Raw genomic sequence first — 21,355 nt, 5'->3', positions numbered from 1 at the left:
ATGAGCCTCTGGGGGGGGGGGGGGGCTGCCTTACCCCTCTCCCATCATTCAGCACATATTTATTCAGTAGCAACACTCCCCTGTATTTGAAATAGTATTGTGGTATGTCCATTTAGGAACAAAGATTACATCTGCTGCACTGCATGGCAAGAACTACAAAAACTTGCAACACATCAATAGAAAATGCAGCACAGAAACCAACATCAGTTTCAGCAAGGCGTTAAACAAAGAAAACCAAAAAATGCAAAGCCCCTGTGTTTAAAAGTAAGACTGAAGGGAAGGTGACAATAGAAGGGAGGTAAAATCTGTGCAAAGTGCAATAATGTCCTTACACTCAGCAAGTATTTCTTCATGGGAACATATCACTTTGTGCAGAGCTAAAACAACTCTTCTGTGTTTCAAGAACTGCTTAGGAGTGGAAGATTAGGGATTCCACTGACCACCTGATCATTTCCAGAGACTCAGCTTCTGCCATATCCAGCAATATTTCCCTCCACTTCATCAGCAACTCCACTATGACATCCTAGTTACACTATCAAAAGCTTAGAGAGAATCAGAAAGCAACAGCAAATCAGATTTCTCTGAGGAAAGCATTGAATAAGAATCATGAGCTAGAAGTGAGGGAGGGAGAAAAACAAGTAACTACCATTAGTTGGGGAGCCAAGGGAGCCATACATAAGGGACTCCCGTCCTTTACAAAGATAATCGCAAGGAATAAATTGCATGGGTTTAGAATGTTTAAAGATCATTCAAGGTTATAACTTGAATGAGTTAGAATTTGGGAATAAGAGAAGGCAAACAATGAGAGATCAGAGATCAACAGATTTTTTAATATCAAGGGAATCAAGGGTGATTGGGTCAGTGCAGGAAAGTGGCACTGAGGTAAATAAATAGCCATGATCTTACTAAAAGGCAGAGCAGGTGCAAGGGATGAATGGCCTATACCTGCTTCTATTTATTATGTTTTTATGAAAATGTATTCATGGGGAGAATGAGGCACTGGAGATTTTCTACCCAGCAATAGGAGATGGAAAGCTATTGCTGCTGCAAAGATGGTGTGGTTTGAGGTGGCACAGAAAGATTATGGAGAACACTCCTTGGTGTCATGCAGGAAGTGCCTTAATGACACAAGCAAGTCAGGAAATGTAAATATAGCTGCACATTCTCTCTGACCTACATGAACTTAACTGCCTTCTTCATTCTGCCTTATCAGGTTAACTCCATCATATTATTGATCAATGACCATCAGAAATGCAACCGTCTCATGACAGAATTAAATAGGGGACTCATGTATAAAATACAACAGTAAGTCATGACAACCTCACTCAACAGGGAGTTAAATGCAATCTTCATAATGATACTGGTTTATATTTATTAAATTTACAATGAGATCTCCACAAATGCAATAGGAATATTGGACCTATTACAGAAGACAATTTGCTCTGAAAGAGCAGCATCAGATTCATGCATGCCAACATCAGCTCAATATATAAGTTTTGGTGGAAACACTTAATTAAGTAGCAGTTTTCACTCAATAATTCATTTTTCACAAGTGAGCAGCAATGTTATGGAGTGCTCTTGCCAATCTCTGTGCACTTGGACACAAATGTTCTTCCCCAGGATCCCATGAGAAGAGAAGTTACTGAAAAGCAGCACAGAATGTACATTCAGCTCACAGGCCTTCTAACATATTGATCATGATTTCAGACAGAATAGATCAGGCTGCTTTAAACATATCATTTCAATAATATCCAATAACTACTGAAACTAAATGATTCCGCGCATAATCTGATATATGCTCAACATGTCTACCGCACTAAACAGGTTGACAAATAGTCTTATCCTCAATGTGTGACAATAATCCGCACTGAAAGTGCTCTTCAGTTGTGTGGTATCAATGACATGTGATTGGGCCTACAAGAGGAATAATAGCAAAAAGGAAATTAGGATTGCAATTACAGCATTTCTCTTTGTCCATTGCAGTACCACTTGCAGTGAATACTCAGCTCTCAGATATGGGAAACACTTTAATAGGTCGTACAATGTCCCAAAAACCCAGAAGTCATCAGCCAGAAACGTGTAAGCAGTCAAAGCTGACTCTGAGTAACCTGCCACAGGAGGTGGTGAGATCATGAATAAATAATACATTGTGACAATTCAAATTTTTAACAGAGTATTTACTTTAACCACAAAGATGCAACACCTCATCATTGTTAGGTAGCAAGCCATCTTTTAACCTGGAAAGACATGAATTAGTGGGAAGAAATGGTAATATGCTGAGGATGGTTGGTACCTGGAGTGCTTATAGGGGTTGCGTGGAGAAGGCAGGTTAAGTGTCCATCGGATATTCTTCTGACAGACATTATAGATGCCATCTAAATTAATCTTGCACTACCAAGGGCATCAATATGAACTGTGGATTGCACATAGCACCTTCCTCCTCTTGGTGTTTGTCCATTGAAAAATAGTCCATGGGAAATGTTGTGCCCTCTGTTTTACGCAAAGTTCCAAATTTCACCACTATACAATTGTGTGCAGAGCACAGCAAACCATTACAGTTCTAGATATTCTGGCTGGTGTGTACTGAAGGGTATGTCCAGATCTCTCTAGAGATTTGAAGCTCATCTCAGCATGTCAGTGTATTGTTCCATCACCTGTCCATACATTGTAGCCATGTTAGGATGCATTGGTCGGATTTCTGACAGGTGCCCAGACTTATGGCTTAGTTGGTAAAATTCTCAAGTGAGGCAAATTTGTGAGTTCAAATCTCCTTTCAGAGAACAGAGCTCAAAAATCCTGTCAAACGCTCTAGCACTGTTCCACTGGTCCACTGGCATATTTTGAAAGAGTCATAAAACTGAGGCCTTGTCTGCTCTTGGGTGGATTGAAGTATTTTGATGAAAAGTTGGGGAATTATTCCTGGAGTCTTGGACAATATTAATCCCTCTTCCAACACCTAAAGTTGTAATCACACTGTTGTTTTTCTGGGTGTGCTGAGCACTAACTACCTACCAGACTTTCTACAACAGTGGCTGTGTTTTAAAAAGTACTGAATTGGCTGTGATGTGCTTTGAAGAATCATGAGGCCACGACATACCCTCTAAAAAATATTACTCTCTAAGTTTGAGGTAGATATTTTTGTCTCTAGCGACTACCTTAATTGTGCTTTCAGGTTCAAAGAGGTCAGGAGCTTAAAACTGCCGCAGGATGAAAGTTTCAATGCAACTCCCTGGAATCAATGGAAACTGAAAAGAGGCAAAATAAAGCTCTTCTGTAGCACAAGCATGGGCATGGACATGTAATCTCATGTTTCTGTGTTGTACAAAATCTAATATTGCTTTATCTTCACATAGATAAAAAGTCCTTGTAGTTCACAAATTCTCCAGAATAACATCTGTCTGCGGACAATGATGCCTTGCATCTATGGGAAGACAGCCAAAGATAACAATTCAAGATCCCTCTCCTTCTGACTGACACCATTGCAGATAAAGTTCATATAATTTCCAGCCCTGGCAAACAAGCCATCAGGCACTTCTCTTGTGCACTTGTGGTTCTGAGAGATATCGGATTTTTACCTGAAAGGAACCTGGAGATCCAGATGCAAAAGAGGAATTGAGGATGGTGGTCACTTTGACAGCCATAGTTAATGTGAAGTCACCAGGCCCAGAAGGGAGCAAGCCTTCCTTTTATAACCTGCAGTCTTCTGCCACCATATACATGAGAAACGTAGCCAACCAAAGCACTGCTGATCCTACATTTCAAGAAAACTGTAAACCAGTAAACCATAAACCATAAACCTCTGGCTAGCTACAACCACTTCTGTTTTCCAGCTCAGACTTCCCAATGCCAAGTTGCTCTGCCTGTTTTTGCTGCTAGTGCTGGACACATTAGTCCTTGTCCAAGCTACAATCTAAGGCAGCTAAACCACAACCTCTCCTAAAAATGTTTTAGAAAACTTCAAATATCCATGAAGTAAATTATCAACAAAAGTACTGTCAACAAACCCTTTATTATTATTAGCAGTTACAAAAGTAGCCATGAATATTATTTATTGCAGTATTTCCATGAATTCTAAACATCTCCTCTGATTACCATTGCGTGCTTGCCTTCCCTTCTGTTGAGACATATACAAAATGGACATGGACCAAAACTTAAACTTCAGTGAAATATGGATCCAACTGAGTGATCACCAAATGTCAATGGGTAACCTGTGTCTTCTCAAGGAATTGCATCATAATATAACATGGAAGTCGGTGGGTTGGAGCCAGCTCCTTGACATACTTGGATTTTTGCTCGATTTAATCAAACCACCAGCACCAAAATTCATATTTCTTCAGGTTAAATTTCCTGGTCACTCATTGCATTGAAGTGGATTATCAAAAAAAAATTATTTTAGTAATTGGTGATTTATATGGATAATTCTATTCTTCATTAATTTTGTCACTGGTAACATGAAATAAAACTTATTGGGCAAGCTAAGTGTCTGCTCAGTACCATGTACCATGTGTAAAATACTTCATACCTAAAAATTTCAAAGCCTTTGAGTTTCTATTTGCCAGATATGGAAAACATACTTTCCACAAACAGGAACATGTGCCACTCACATAACTGCAGAAGTTTAGGTGCAAGTTGGTCACAAGATCACAAGACAAAGGAGCAGAAGTAGGGCATTCGGCCCATCGAGTCTGCTCCGCTACCTCATCATGAGCTAAACTATTCCCATCTAACCCCAATTTCTGGCCTTTTACCCATATCCCTTGATACCTTGACTAATTAGATACCTATCAATCTCCTCCTTAAACACCCCCAATGTTTGGGCCTCCACAGCTGTATGTGGTGATGAATTCCACAAATCCACGACCCTCTGGCTAAAGAAATTTCTTCTCATTTCTGTTCTAAATGGGAACCTTCTAATTCTAAGACTGTGCCCTCTCGTCCTGGACTCACCCAGCAAGGGAAACAGCTTAGCCACATCTACTCTGTCCAGTACTTTCAACATTCTAAATGTTTCTATGAGGTCCCCTCTCATTCTTCTGTACTCCAGTGAGTACAATCCAAGAGCCGACAAATGCTCATCATATGTAAGCCCTTTCATTCCGGGAATCATCCTCATAAATCTTCTCTGAACCCTCTCCAACATCAGTACATCCTTCCTAAGATAAGGGGCACAAAAATACACACAATATTCCAAATGAGGTCTCACCAGTGCCCCACAGAGCCTCATCAACACTTCCTTACTTTTTATAAGTTGGTAACAGCCAAGCTTCAGTTTAAAGAATTCTACTCCTGGCATTTAACCAAAGGAAGTGTAGAAAATACGTATAAATCTCCCTCTATTTATCCAGCCTACCTTTTAGGGCTCAAGTTTATAGGTAATGCAGAGCCAATCAGACAGAATCTCAAATCCCAATGATGTCTATTTCCACAGCATCCAGTAGTGAGAAAGACTGTCTGCTTGAATGCCATAAAAGTGGCCACTAGCCCTGGGGGATCTTGCTTGGCTATTGGTTAAAATACCCCAGCATAACAAGGGAACATGAACATACTGTATATATAGGAAGAAGAAAGGTAAATCTGGTGATAGAAGTCAGGAAGTAAATATGCAAGCTTGGAAGAGAGCGGGGACAAAGGCAAGAAATAAATAACAAAGTAGTATCACAGTGTTTAAAAGTATGGCCTAGAAAGTCCTTCTGACAGCGCTGAAAGAAACTGTGCACTGCAGTTGATAATACCAAAATCTGAGATGATTATCAAAAGAATCAAAACATTATGAAATACTTTTTTCACAGGCAGTTTCCAATATTTTCCAAGGTATGGGTACCTCAGAACTGAAGAGCTGCTTTGTCCAGAAAGAGTTCCCAAGAATGGCATAGATGTAGCTCTGGTTGTGGCTGAGTCCTGGGCCTCAAAAATGTGCCACCAGGGCTTTGCGTTCATAAATGTGCCACTTCTTTCTCCTCTCCTGTGACTACGCTTGAGATGTCAGGCATGTGGCAGGGAGTGGGTACCTTGGAATGGGGACTTACCAGCAGCCTGTGGGGATACTCTGACACTGTGTGCAGGTGTTTAGAGGAGAAAGTGCTGAGTCAAGGATCAGTATACTGGTGGGGAATAAGGAGGGAAAGAATTCGCCCGCACTGATTTGCAGAGTGGAGGAAGGAAGGATTGGATGCTGGGAGAAATGCTGTGGGAGGGGAATTGTGTGCTTTGGGGGATACATTTAATATTGAGGGTTTAAGTAAGTTTTTCACTTACCTAGTCAATGCTGCATTAATAAAACTTAGTTGCCCTAACGTGTCCGGAGATGGGAGTCCCCAGGACAATGTGATCCCAAAAGTCCCTTGCAACATTAGATTATCACAGTGTGGAATAAAAATTCAGGTAGATCTTTTTGATATCTTAAGTAATTTGATTCTTCCATTACAGAAACTTTAAATCAGATATTGCTGGAAAAAAAATATGAAAATCTAAATACCAAAAAAATGATTTTTTTGGTGAAACAATTAGTCATCTTTCCATGAAAACTGAGATTTTGTGAACTTTAGCAAGAAGAATGGTTTAAATTGATTTTGTAAGATGACTTTACTGAAATTAACATGCCTTAACACTTTTCAATGGTCCATACGCAATACAGATACTAGACACTGCTAGTACTGAACATAAATGCAACATTGTACAAGCAAACTACGGATCTGAAGAGGAATGATTTTCATAAGTTTAGACTTACCACTTTCAAAACATGCATCAAATATTAGGTGACCCTTCTTAGGGACCCCACAATAGCCAGTAGGAATGACGAGAAATTTACTCACATTCCCAACTACTGCATCTTCACCCCCATTTTCACTACCTGCAGAGGTGAAAAATCCTTCAGTTAAAATACAAATTATATTTAATTAATTCTGCAATATCACAACATTTTCAATCTGTAATTTTGTCATAAGCAACAAAAATATCATTAATAGTCTTTCAACAATTCTCCAAATGCAAACCAGAGCTTTTAACTTCAGATTAATAAACATACTCAATAGAAGGATTTTCTTACTGATTACATCAGGTTACATTGGCACATAAAGTTGTCTTTATCAACTTGAAAAATATGTAGTTATCCACTATACTAATTTCAAAAGGTTATCCAACAATTGTAACAATGCCATTTTGCAGTAAAATTAATTGTTATGAATGCCACCTAATCATTCATATATGTTTCAGAGTTACCTATACAAAACGAATACTGAGAAATTTTTCGTCATGATTTTAAAGGAACTGAACAGCAAGGTTATTCGCATTTCATACAGTCTGACATCTTTTACAATGCAGGAAGAGGCCATTTGGCTCATCATGCTTGCACTACCTGTCAGAATAGTTCACTACTTCCACTGCAACCCCATCTTGCCTAATGCCCCTTCTCAGAGCCTTGCAAAATTTTCCTCACTATATCCAATTCCCTATTGAAGCTGTCACCACCACATTTGCAGGCAGTTTCTAACCACATACTGCCAAAAAAGGATTTTTGTTGTTAATTCTCTTCCTCCTTAATTTATAACTGTGACATCTAGCCCTCAACCCCTCCATAAATGGGAACTCTCCCTCTATTCACTGCATCCACACCCTTCACCAATTTATATACTTCCATCTTACTTCCCTTCTTCAAACAATTCCAGATTCTCCGATGTACCCTTGTAACGAAAATCTCCCATTCTGGGAACAATTCTCATAAATCTCCTCTCGATCCTCTCCAGTGCTTCCAAATTCTTTCTATAAATGTGAAATCAGAATTGAACACAATACTTCTGTCGAGGCCAGACCAGCACTTTCTATAGCTTCAACATTGTTTTGAATACCAAAGACAGACTGTATCCAGTCCTCAAGTGCTTGTACCCAACCCCACCCAAACTTATCACATTCACAGGCAGGAGTGTGCATACCTTGCAAAGACCATGCAAAACTGACTATAATGGGATTTGAGGCAGCCAAATACATACATCTCCTTCTTCACATGCTATAATCAGTTATAAGTGTTACAACTATCTTAATTCCACCTCAATCCCTTCCTTATCTAAATCAAATTTCTTTTATCAATGATGCCACTATACATCCTAGCATATAATGATGGACTTACTTTTCACTGCTGTCTAGTCTGCAGTCAGGTTTCTATTATGTCATTAAATATAAATATTCCTGTGAAATTATATGTTTTCAGGATCCTGTTTATTTTACAAATTCAATTGATTGTAATACAAGACTACAAACCTATTTTACTTGTTTGAAATGCTACTCATTTTCCCAAAGCCTTTAGCTCAGCTGCTTCCTACCTTTACTTCTGTTTTTGCCCTGGTTCAGGCAATAATATATAAAACAGGTATAGTCAAGTACTGAGCTTCATAAGTTTCTATACCTAAAGATCTCAGACTGATATGTAAGCCCAAAGCTGTGAAAAAATCTGAGCTGCATTATCAGTGCTGTGCTGAGTATGGAAGGTTGGCACAACAAACTATTAAGGAAATGAGGAGATGTAGTTAGCTAGTAGTGGTCTGGTCAAAGATCAGCCATGATCTTATTGAATGGTGGAGATGGCATGAGGGACTGAATGGCTAACCAGTTCTTCTAATCCTTATGTTTGTATTGCACCTGCTCATTATTTCCTAAAGTTTTCTGAACATGACAGCTGGGTTTTGATAGCCTACCCAGTATTACAAATTTTTTGGGACCACAGAAGACTTTATTAGTCAACAGTACTTAGAAGTGGGAATGTGCTTTCAATAATTTGTAATTATTGATTCCAGAATTCATAAATATGCACATAGGAAATACACACATAAATATTGAAAAGACATAGGAAAGGAATGGCAGATGGAATTTGCCATTCTCAGACAAGTGTGAGGTATTATGGGAAGTTAACCTAGGGCAAGGCTGACACAAATTCCATCCGCCATTCCTTTCCTATGTCTTTTCAATATTTATGTGTGTATTTCCTCTATGCATACTGTAGATGATAGAAAAGCAGATGACACAAAGGTCGGTGGTGTTGTGGATAGTGTGGAGGACTGTCGAAGACTGCAGAGGGATATTGATAGGATGCAGAGCTGGGCTGAGAAGTGGCAGATGGAGTTCAATCCGGAGAAGTGTGAGGTGGTACACTTTGGAAGGAAAAACTCCAAGGCAGGGTACAAGGTTAATGGCAGGATTCTGGGGAGTGTGGAGGAGCAGAGGGATCTGGGGGTTCATATCCACAGATCACCGAAAGTTGCCTCACAGGTGGATAGGGTGGTTAAGAAAGCTTATGGGATGTTAGCTTTCATAAATTGTGGGATCGAGTTTAAGAGCCGCGAAGTAATGATGCAACTTTACAAAACTCTGGTTAGACCACACTTAGAGCATGTGTCCAATTCTGGTCACCTCATTATAGGAAGGATGTGGAAGCATTGGAAAGGGTGCAGAGGAGATTTACCAGGATGCTACCTGGATTAGAAAGTATGGATTATGAGGAGAGACTAAGGGAGCTAGGGCTTTACTCATTGGAGAGAAGGAGAATGAGGGGAGACATGATAGAGGTATACAAAATATTAAGAGGAATAAATAGAGCAGACAGCCAGCACCTCTTTCCCAGGGCACCAATGCTCAATACAAGAGGGCATGGCTTTAAAGTAATGGGTGGGAAGTTCAAGGGAGATATCAGAGGGAGGTTTTTCACCCAGAGTGGTTGGAGCATGGAATGCGCTGCCTGGGGTAGTGGTGGAGGCAGATACGTTAGTCAAGTTCAAGAGATTGTTAGATAAGCATATGAAGGAATTTAAAATAGGGGGATATGTGGGAGAAAGGGGTTAGATAGTCTTAGGCGTGGTTTAAAGATCGGCACAACATGGTGGGCCGAAGGGCCTGTATTGTGCCGTATTGTTCTACGGTTCTATATCTATGCACCCAGGGAAAGCAGAATGTTAAGACAGAGTAAAGTAATTGGTACACTTTCCAATTACATTACTAAAATAGATTGTACACATGCTGGCCATTTTGTTAATTTATAGAGGTTCATCAAACAGAATAGGCAGCATTCACTCAGGGTTGACTTACTCAATTGATAACTATTGGCATGTTGTGTAGAGACAAAAAGAGTCAGTACATTACATGGTAATTACAGGATAGGGACTGGACTGAAAGTTGTCCTTTTAATTGGAAGTGGGGAAAAGATAATTAGGCAATAATGTTAATTCTGAAGGGTAAACATTAGAAAGCACCTATACTCTGAAACTTAAATTACAGAGAGCTCCTCTAAATTTTGTCAGCATGGTGGTTTTCTCTGCGTAGTTTCACTACCACATGAAGTTATGGTGAAATAATAAAAGTTATAGGTACTGTTCTTCAATCTTTTCTCGAGACTTTAGTAATATCCGTTATGGCCTTTACAAGATCTTAAGGTATTGCTTTCAACATTCCACTATTTTCAATGACCAGTCTAATAGGGGATAATGACTCGTTGTGGTAATTTTTTCTGTTGTTCACACCATTCAAAGAGGAACAAGACATAATTTAGTCATCCTGAAACAATCTATGATAATGTTTTATTTCCTGATGAAATCAGTGATATCCATTTTATAAAAGATGAGGACATCAAAGCAAGTTCCTGCAGTTCAGATACAAACATACAAAAAACAAGTAAAATGAGTTAGGATAGATTAGTGTAATAAAGGGTGCTTTATAATTGGCAGACTCAGTGGGCCAAAGGGCCCATTTCCATGCCGTATCTATGACTCCAAGATCCAGATTGTTGTCAAATGCATTATGAACATGGTGGAGGCTCTTCCATTCACAGAGGGTGTTCACTAAGAACCTTTAAAGTTAAGTCAATGCCAAAAAATACACTGTGGACCTCAGGAAAACCAGCAATGCCATTTAAATGTATATCCCAAATTCTATGGTGGTGGTGGCTCACTGCATCCACCTCAATGATATTTATGCAGTGGCATGCTGACTGTTCTGTTTTTGTCCCACAGCATTAAAATGTAATTGCAATCACAAAAGAGTAGGTGTTGCATACTTTCATACTTAAGTATATGCCACCCAGTCCTCCATTCCCAAGGCTAAATTCAAAAGGTCAAGGGAGCGGAATTACTGACTTAGGTCATGAACACAATAGCAATTACAGCACTCAAGTGCTGTCTTCTTGTGTTGGAGGGATGGTGCAAGAGGTAAGGAATCAGCCAGTCTTCTTATGTTGGTGAGGGGAAGTGAAGGGTGATGGAATAGATCAGCATCACACAAGTAGTGCAGTGGTGGGAGAAAAGCAAACAAAAAGAAAATTCACCAGGCATTAGGGAGTAGGTATGAGATTGGAAAGGCAGCATCTTCTGCTAGAAGGATCAGAAGCAGGATTAGGAAGATCTGCTAACGAAGGTGTAGGGGATCACAGGTTGGAGGATATATCAAGGGTTTGGAGGGTGGGCTAGAGAGTATTGAGCATTGCAAAGGTGATGGGGATTAATTAGATATAATTAGGTATTCTGCTAGTTTCCAGGCCATCCATGGATTTTTCAGACTATGTTGTGCCAATACTGTCAAAAGACAAGTATCAACAGATCAATGAGGACCCAGTTCTTCTGCAATGCTTCAAAAAGAGTGTTGCTTAGGTAATGGCATCATTGCCTGCAACCCTAACATAGGAATTGTGTTGGGATCTTAAAGCTATTTCAGGACAAGAAGCATTTGGTCAAACTTTCTAAATGCAAAATTGATTTGATTTTCCATATCACCTGAAAACAAAGTGCTATGTGATCCAATTTATAGGCAAATGAATGAGAAGCTTGATTTGAGTTAATGAATATGTGTTTACATTGCACCTTAACTAATATTATATGGGTCTCCCAATAGCTGCCTGAAATGACCCTGTGCCCTATAGATTGAGGCAATGACTACCTGCATATCCACTTTAGAAGAATTGCTGTAACAACTCTTACTGGAATAGACCTCAGTAGTTAATTGGCTCTTTGTTGAGGTGTACTTCAAATGATGGCTAATTCTTCTTAGCTCCATGTTGTGCTGTTACTCCTCATAGGGAAAGCCCAAAGTAGTCCTAACTTTAGCAGGGCTGGGGAAGGTGGGGTGGGGGCGTGGGTGTCATGTAGAAGAGTTAATAAACTCCTCATAGACTGTGTCTGCATCATCTAGGTAATTATACTTTGAAAGATGAAAGCAAAGTACTATTTCTCAGTCAGAGTACTTTATTTAGAATCCCCAGAATCATCCCATTTTGACCACCAGGTTCCTCAGATCCAGTTCTCCCAGTATCTCAGCCTAATTTATTCAGATTATGTTAGCAATGTAAATTGGAAGAATTCAAACAAGCATAAAAAATATGATTAACCCAACACCATTGAATGAGCATATTCTACCCAGTTCTGTAGTAGGCGAATTGGATAAAACGTCAGCAGTGCAATAAAACTTAAAACTAAGTAATAGTGTGGAACTCAAAAATATTAATAAGTGAGAATGAAGCAAATAATGGGGCTTAAGATATTCTAATCTACATGGCATGATAGTTTCCAATGCAGAATATTAGAAAGGTATAGAGGATGAAATTGTTAATGCACTACTCATTATTCGTTGAAACGCTCTCAATTAAGGAATTGTGCCTTCGGAAAGGAATAGTCCCATATTCCTAGAACTATACAAACTCATAAAAGAAATCTTATGCCAACTATTCTAGAGTATATGGATTTTCATGCCTTAATTCTATGGTTTAAGTTTGATGTGAAGTTAGTTACCAAACTGCTGATGAAAGAAATGAAATAATTAATTTAGAGCATTATTGTTTTTATTTATTTACTCTAGGAGCTACATACAATTCTTCTGATAACTTACAACAGTAAATAGAATTATATTTAACTCTTTAATTCTTTTCACTCATAATACAAAAACTGCAAAATCCAATTAAAGGAATTCAGGGACTTTTTTTAATACTGATAGAACTGCATGATGGCAATGTATTTAATAATCTCAATCATACATTTCACTTTAAGAATGCTGCTTTTAAAATGGTGATATTAAACAGACTAATCAACATTCACATTTGATGTGCACAGTTAAAGAAAAGGCTAGCCTATTTTATGTTATGTGACTTGGTAACTGAAGGGAAAATCAGTAAAAATATTGGCAGCATTGGAGAGGCTGCATTGTTTATTATTTCCAATTTAGTTGCAATTTATTAGAACAACTAAAAATTGATATTTTGCATAAATTTTTTATAAAATCAAATAACACACAATTTTAACCAAATGATATTAATAATCAGAAAATAAACAAACTGAAATAAATATTTAAGCCCTAACCATATGATGCTCTGTATTATAAACTTCCCTATCATCTCAGATTCTTGGCCTCAACCCTTATGGACATAGCCAATAATACGGTGCATATTGAGAACCAGCAGTAACCCGTTTTCGATCCTGATCTTCTATGCTGTCTGCATCTCCATGACAAAGTGGATTTCCTTAGGGTATTCCTGTTTTCTTCCACATCCCAAAGACATGCTGTTAGGTTAATTGGCTACTGTAAATTACACCTTAGCGTAAATTAATGGCCAAAGGAATCAAAGGGGAGTTTGATGGGCATGCGTGAGAGAGAATAAGTTGCAAGAGTACACAAAAATAAGGAGGCAGTTAATGGAACTAATTGGTTTGTTCCAATGGGCCGAATGGCCTCCTTCCATGTTTTTTTAAAGTATGAGGTAAGCTACTTTAAAGGTACGGTAGAAAACAGGAAAATAAATTGCACAAGGGTGATGTTTTCTCAAGACTAAGAAATGATGGTATTTTCCACTAAATTCTGGTGACATTCCCTTCTGTTTTCCACAATGTTAGCTTTTCCAGGTAGTGAGGGCCGTGACTTGGAGCGAGAAGTGGGACTCTCGGTGCGAGAAGTGGGAGCCATATAAAGACGTGAGTGTTGGGACCAAGTTCTTTTCCAGGTAGCGAGGACCATGACTTGGAGCGAGAAGCGGGACTCTCAGTCTCTAATGCCTAGCTAAATTAGTGACAATGGATCTAGGATCAGTAGTGCGTTCTTCCTGCCAGATGTGGGGGACCTAGGAGATATTCAAGTCTCCCTGATAGCTACATCTGCGGGAGGCGCATTCAGCTGCAGCTCCTTACAGACCGTATTAGGGAACTGGAGCTGCAGCTGGATGACCTTCGGCTCATACGGGACAATGAGGAGGTGATAGATAAAAGCAACAGGGAGGCAGCCACACCTAAGTTGCGGGAGGCAGGTAGCTGGGTGACTGTCAGGAGAAGGAAAGGGAATAGGCAGACAGTGCAGAGTACCCCTGTGGCCATTCCCCTCAATAACAGGTATACCGCTCTGGATACTGTTGGGGGGGTGGGAGACCTATGGGGGGGAAGCTGCAGCAGTCAGGTCGCTGGCACTGAGTCTGGCGCTGTGGCTCAGAAGGGAAGCGGGGAGAAGTGGAGAGCAATAGTGATAGGGGACTCTATAGTTAGGGGACCAGACAGGAGATTCTGTGGATGTGAAAGAGACTTCCAGGTGCCAGGGTCAGGGACATCTCAGATCGGGTCCACAGCATTCTAAAGGGGGAGGGTGAATAGCCAGAAGTCATGGTACACATTGGTACCAATGATGTAGGTAGGAGAAAGGATGAGGTCCTGAAAAGTGAACATAGGAACTAGGTAGGAAGCTGAAAAGCAGGACCTCAAGGGCAGTAACCTCTGGATTGGTTGATTTAGCAGATGAACATGTGGCTGAGAAATTGGTGCAGGGGGCATGGTTTCATATTGCAGAGGGTTGAAAATAGTTTGCCAGGGAAATGGGAATCTGAATGATAGGTCAGAGGATGGGGCAGTTGGTGTACAGGTTGATGCAGCATGTGGAGAGACTGTGAGGAAGGATAGGCATTTGATTGGACAAATTTGCAGTCAGTTGGATGGATTGAAGTGTATCTATTTTAATGCAAGAAGTATCAGGAACAAGGGTGGTGAAGCATGGGTCAGTACATTGAACTACAATGTTGTGGCCATTACAGAGACTTGGCTGTCACAGGGCAGGAATGGCTGTTGGATGTTCTAGGGTTTAGATGTTTCAAAAGGGACAGGGAGGGAGGTAAAAGAGGTGGGGGAGTGGCATTGCTAATCAGGGATAGTATCACGACTGCAGAAAAGGAAGACATCCTGCAGGGATCGTCTACTGAGTCAGTGTGGGTGGAGGTCAGAAACAGGAAGGGAGCAATTACTCTATTGGGAGTATTCTATAGACCACCCAAATAGCAACAGAGACACTGAGGAACAAATCGGGAGGCAGATTTTGGAAAGGTGCAAAAATAATGGGGTTGTTGTCATGGGTGATTTCAACTCCCCTAATATTGATTGGCACCTCCTCAGTGCAAAAGGTTTTGATCGGGCGAAATTTGTTAGCTGTGTCCAGGAAGGATTCCTGACGCAATATGTAGAAAGGCCGACTAGAGGAGAGACCATTCTGGATCTGGTACTAGGCAATGAACCTGGTCAGGTGTCAGATCCCTTGGTGCATGAGCATTTCAGAGACAGTGACAACAGCTCCCTGACCTTTACCCTTGCCTTGGAGAGGGATAGAAGCAGACAGTATGGGAAAGTATTTAATTGGGGGAGGGGGAATTATGATGCTATTAGGCAGGAACTTGGGAGTGTAAATTGGGAGCAGATACGTATACTCGGGGAAATGCATAATGGAAATGTGGAGGTTGTTTAGAGATCATTTGCAGGGGGTTCTGAATAGGTTTGTCCCATTGAGGTAGGAAAAGGATGGTAGGGTGAAGGAACCATGGTTGACAAGAGATGTGGAATACCTAGTGAAGAGGAAGAAAGAAGCAAGGATCGGACAGGGCTCTAGAGAATTACAAGGTAGCCAGGAAGGTGCTTAAGAATGGACTTAGGAGAGCTAGAAGGGGGCATCAGAAGGCCTTGGTGAGTAGGATTAAGGAAAACCCCAAGGCATTCTATTCATATGTGAAGAACAGGAAGATGACTAGAGTAAAGGTAGGACCGATTAGGGATAGAGGAGGAAACATGTGCCTGGAGTCGGAGGAGGTAGGGGAGGTCCTTAATGAATACCTTGCTTCAGTATTCATCTGTGAGAGAGAACTCAGCATTTGTGACGACAGTGTAAAACAGTCTGATAAGCTAGAACACGTTGATGTTAAGAAGGAGAATGAAAAACATTAGGATAGATAAGTCCCCAGGGCCAGACGTGATATATCCCAGGATACTATGGGAAGTGAGGGAAGAGATTTCTGAGCCATTGGCGATGATCTTTACATCCTCATCGGCCACAGGAGTAGTACCAGACGATTGGAGGGTGGCAAATGTTATTCCTTTGTTCAAGAAAGGGAGTAGGGATCAGATATCTTTATTAGTCACATATACATCAAAACACACAGTGAAATACATCTTTTTGCATAGTGTTCTGGGGGCAGCCCACAAGTGTCGCCACGCTTTCCGGCGCCAACATAGTATGCCCACAACTTCCTAACCTGTACGTCTTTGGAATGTGGGAGGAAACCGGAGCACCCGGAGGAAACCCACACAGACACGGGGAGAATGTACAAACTCCTTACAGACAGTGGCCAGATTTGAACCCGGGTCGCTGGTGCTGTAAAGTGTTATGCTAACCGCTACACTACAGTGCCTGCCATCTGGATAACCCTGGGAATTGTAAACCAGTGAGTCTTACTTCAGTGGTGGGCAAATGGAAAAGATTCTTAGGGACAGGATTTATGAGCATTTGGAGAAGCATAGTCAAATTAGGGATAGTCAGCATGGGTTTGAGGGACAGGTCATGCCTCACGAGCCTGATTGAATTCTTTGAGGATGTGACAAAACACACTGATGAGGGTAGAGCAGTGGATGTGGTGCATATGGACTTTAGTAAAGCATTTGATAAGGTTCCCCATGATACACTCACTCAGAAGGTCGGGAGGCATGGGATCCAGGAAAACTTGGCTGTGTGGATTCAGAATTGGCTTGCCCATATAAGGCAAAGGATGGTTATAGATGGAGCATATTCGGCCTGGAGGTCAGTGACCAGTGATGTTCCGCAGGGATCTGTTTTGGGACCCCTGCTCTTTGTGATTTTTATAAATGACTTGGATGAGGAAGTAGAAAGGTGGGTTAGTAAGTTTGCAGATGACACAAAGGTTGGTGATGTTGTGGATAGTGTAGAAGGATGTCGAGGGTTACAACGGGACATTGATAGGATGCAAAGCTGGTCTGAGAAGTGGCAGATTGAATTTAACCCAGAAAAGTGTGAAGTGATTCACTTTGGAAGAATACAGGACTAATAGTAAGATTCATAGCAGTGTGGAGGAACAGAGGGATCTTGGGGTCCAAATCCATAGATCTCTCAAAGTTGCTGCGCAAGTTGATAGGGTTGTTAAGAAGGTGTATGGCATGCTGGCCTTCATTAGTCGGGGGATTGAATTCAAGAGCTGCAAAGTAATGTTACAGCTCTATAAAACCCTGGTTTGACCACACTTAGAATATTGTGTTCGGTTCTGATCGCCTCACTATCAGAAGGATGCGGAAGCTTTAGAAAGGGTGCAGAGGAGATTTACCAGGATGCTACCTGGATTGCAGAGCATGTCTTATGAGGATAGGTTGAGCGAGGTAGGACTTTTTTCTTTGGAGTGAAGGAAGATGACAGGTAACCTGATAGAGGTGTACAAGAGGCATAGATCGAGTAGACAGACAGAAACTTTACCTCAGGGCAGAAATGGCTAACACAATGGGGCATAATTTTAAGGTGATTGGAGGAAAGTACAGGGGGGATATCAGAGGTAAGTTTTTTATAAAACAGGGAGTGGTGGGTGCGTTGAATGCACTGCCAGGGGTGCTGCCTGAGGCAGATACATTAGGGAAATTTAAAAGACTCTTGGATAGGCACATGGATGATCAAAAAATGGAGAGGTAAGTGGGAGGGAATGGTTAGACTTTTTAGAGTCGGCTAAAAAGTTGGCACAACATCGTGGGCCGAAGGATCTGAACTGTGCTGTAATGTTCTATGTTCTAATATTAAATCTGGTCAATCCCGATTGTGAAACTAGGATATTGAGATATATTCTTCAGCTGCTTGTCAGTACTTCTTATTCTACAAATATGAAGGCCAACCGTCAATCAATGACATTTAATTTTCAATAACAATTACTCTTGCAAGCTGTCTGGAAAACAAATAGCAATGAATAGATGCTCCAAGCAGTTGAATAATGTAGATACTGTATATCTCTAGCTTCATATTTATTGGAACAGTAACATCCATGTATAAATTTTATACACATACGCATTACTTGTTGGTGAACAACACCTTTGTGTGATAATTACAGGCAAATAAAAGGTGTCCATTGAAGACATTTTCCACCAAACTTTCATAGAGGAAATCTTCTTTTTAAAATTTTCCACAGTGCACTTGGGAGTGAGAACCCTCCAGATATCATAACATCATGGCATTCACATAACATCATGTCATTCATGATGGGGCTCTGATTACAATTTCTCAATCCTTTCTGGCTACAGGAGTGATACTAGAGATTTGGAAGACTGTTGTTTATAAAAAGGAGGAAGAGTTAAACTAAGTAATCTTGGGGCATTTCGTTTCACTAAAGTGGTGGCTAGATTATTGGAATCAGTTCTGAAGGATAAATCAATGAACCTTCATGTAGAAAAGCATGGATTAATCAAGGTCAAAGGCATAGGGTTGCTTTCCTTTTATCAGCTGCAGCATAGAATATGCAAGGAGATAATGCTACAATTACAAACAGCACTAGTTAGAACACAGCTTGTGAACTGTTTGCAGTCCTGGTCACCATATTACAATATGCACTAGAGGGGGTACAAAGGAGATTTACGAGGATGTTACCAGGGCTAGAAAATTGTAGGCATGAGGAAAGATTAGATAAGCTAAGGTTGTTTTCTTTAAAACAGAAGAGGATAAGGAGAAACTTAATTAGGTATATAAAATAACGAGAAGCCTGGGTAAAGATTTATGAACAATTAACTTCCCTTCGCAGAGGGGTGAAAACCAAAGAGCAGAGATTTGAAGTAACTGGCAGAAGGATTAAAAGGGATATGAGAAAATATTTTTTAAATTAAGTTTTTAAATTTTATTTACAGCATGGTAACAGGCCCTTCCAGCCCAACGAGTCCGTGCTGCCCATTTTAAACCCAAATTAACCTACCCATACGTCTTTGCAATGTGGGAGGACACCAGAGCACCCGGAGGAAACCCACGCAGACACGGGAGAACGTACAAACTCCTTACAGACAGCGACAGGAATCGAATCCCAATCGCTGGCACTGTAATAGTGTTGCGCTAACCACTACGCTACCGTGCCGCCCATATTTTTCTCATATTTTTCCAAGGAGATTCCCAAATATTTTTCCAAGGAGAATCCCAAGGCTTTTTTCTCGTACATGAAGAGCAGAAGGATGGCTAGAGGAAAGGTAGGTCCGATTAGAGACAAAGGTGGGAAGCTGTGCCTGGAAGCAATGGAAGTGGGTGAGGTTCTCAATGAATACTTCTCTTCAGTATTCACCAAGGAGAGGGGTCTTGATGATACTGAGGACAGTGTTGGTAAGGGTAATGTTCTACGGCATGTAGATATCAAGAGAGAGGACGTGTTGGAGCTGTTAGAAAATATTAGGACAGATAAGTCCCCAGAGCCTGATGGCATATTCCCCTGGCTGCTTCGCGAGGTGAGGGAGAAGATTGCTGAACCGTTGGCTAGGGTCCTCATTGTCCACGGGAATAGTACTGGAGGATTGGAGGGTGGCAAATGTTGTCCCCTTATTCAAAAAAGGTAGTGGGGATAGTCCAGGGAATTACAGACCAATGAGCCTTACATCTGTGGTAGGCAAGCTGTTAGAAAGGATTCTTAAAGATAGGATCTGTGAGCATTTAGAGAATCATGGACTAATTAGGGACAGCCAGCATGGCTTCGTGAAGGGAAGATCTTGCCTCACAAGCCTGATAGGGTTCTTTGAGGGAGTGACCAGGAAGATTGATGAGGGTAGTGCAGTAGATGTGGGCTACATGGATTTTAGTAAGGCGTTTGACAAGTTTCTACGTGGTAGGCTTCTTCAGAAGGTCAGAGGCCAAGGGATCCAGGGAGGCTTGGCCGTGTCGATTCAGAATTGGCTTGCCTGTAGAAAGCAGAGGGTTGTGGTGGAGGGAGTGCATTCGGATTGGCGGGCTGTAACTAGTCGTGTCCCACAGGGATCAGTTCTGGGACCTCTACTTTTTGTGATATTTATTAATGGCTTAGATGAGGGGGTGGAAGGGTGGGTTAGCAAGTTTGCAGACGACACAAAGGTCAGTGGTGTTGTGGATAGTGTGGAAGGCTGTCGAAGCTTACAGAGGGATATTGATAGGATGCAGAGTTGGGCTGAGAAGTGGCAGATGGAGCTCAATCCGGAGAAGTGTGAGGTGGTACACTTTGGAAGGAAAAACTTCAAGGCGGAGTACAAGGTTAATGGCAGGATTCTGGGGAGTGTGGAGGAGCAGAGGGATCTGGGGGTTCATATCCACAGATCACTGAAAGTTCCCTCACAGGTAGATAGGGTAGTTAAGAAAGCTTATGGGAGGTTAGCTTTCATAAGTCATGGGATCAAGTTTAAGAGCTGCGAAGTAATGATGCAGCTTTACAAACCTCTGGTTAGACCACACTTAGAGTACTGTGTCCAAGTCTGGTTGCCTCATTATAGGAAGGATGTGGAGGCGTTGGAAAGGGTGCAGAGGAGATTTACCAGGATGCTGCCTGGATTAGAGAGTATGGATAATGAGGAGAGACTAAAGAAGCTAGGACTTTACTCATTGGAGAGAAGGAGGATGAGGGGAGACACGATAGAGGTATACAAAATATTAAGAGGAATAGATAGAGTGGACAGCCAGCACCTCTTTCCCGGGGCACCAATGCTCAATACAAGAGGGCATGGCTTTAAGGTAATGGGTGGGAGGTTCAAGGGAGATGTCAGAGGGAGGTTTTTCACCCAGGGAGTGATTGGTGCATGGAATGCGCTGCCTGGGGTGGTGGTGGAGGCTGATACATTGGTCAAATTCAAGAGATTGTTAGATAAGCATATGGAGGAACTTAAAATAGAGGGATATCTGGGAGGAAGGGGTTAGATACTCTTAGGCATGGTTTGAAGGTCGGCACAACATGGTGGGCCGAAGGGCCTGTATTGTGTGTATTGTTCTATGGTTCACCCAGAGGTTGGTAAGTGTCCGAAACTTACTGCCTCAGAGGTAGTAGACAGAAACCTTGCAACATTTGCAAAATATCTCAATGTGTAGTTAAAGGTTTGTAATGTGTAGGACAATGCAC

General features: G+C 41.1%; 1 protein-coding gene across 1 annotated transcript in view; it reads right to left on the bottom strand.

Annotated features, from left to right (window-relative positions):
• agbl4 (AGBL carboxypeptidase 4) overlaps nt 1–6,875 on the bottom strand; it is a gene marked incomplete at both ends in the record, with an annotated part of 370,772 nt that extends 363,897 nt beyond the window's left edge. The window contains one exon of the mRNA XM_052010683.1: nt 6,728–6,875. Coding sequence (XP_051866643.1) covers nt 6,728–6,875 — 148 coding nt within the window. The remainder of the gene's footprint in view (nt 1–6,727) is intronic.
• Nucleotides 6,876–21,355: the final 14,480 nt, after the last annotated feature.

Source organism: Pristis pectinata, chromosome 3 (assembly GCF_009764475.1).
Source record: "Pristis pectinata isolate sPriPec2 chromosome 3, sPriPec2.1.pri, whole genome shotgun sequence".
Lineage (NCBI taxonomy): Eukaryota > Metazoa > Chordata > Chondrichthyes > Rhinopristiformes > Pristidae > Pristis > Pristis pectinata.
The sequence above is the reverse complement of the archived record's forward strand: the minus strand, read 5'-3'. Positions and strand labels throughout refer to the sequence as shown.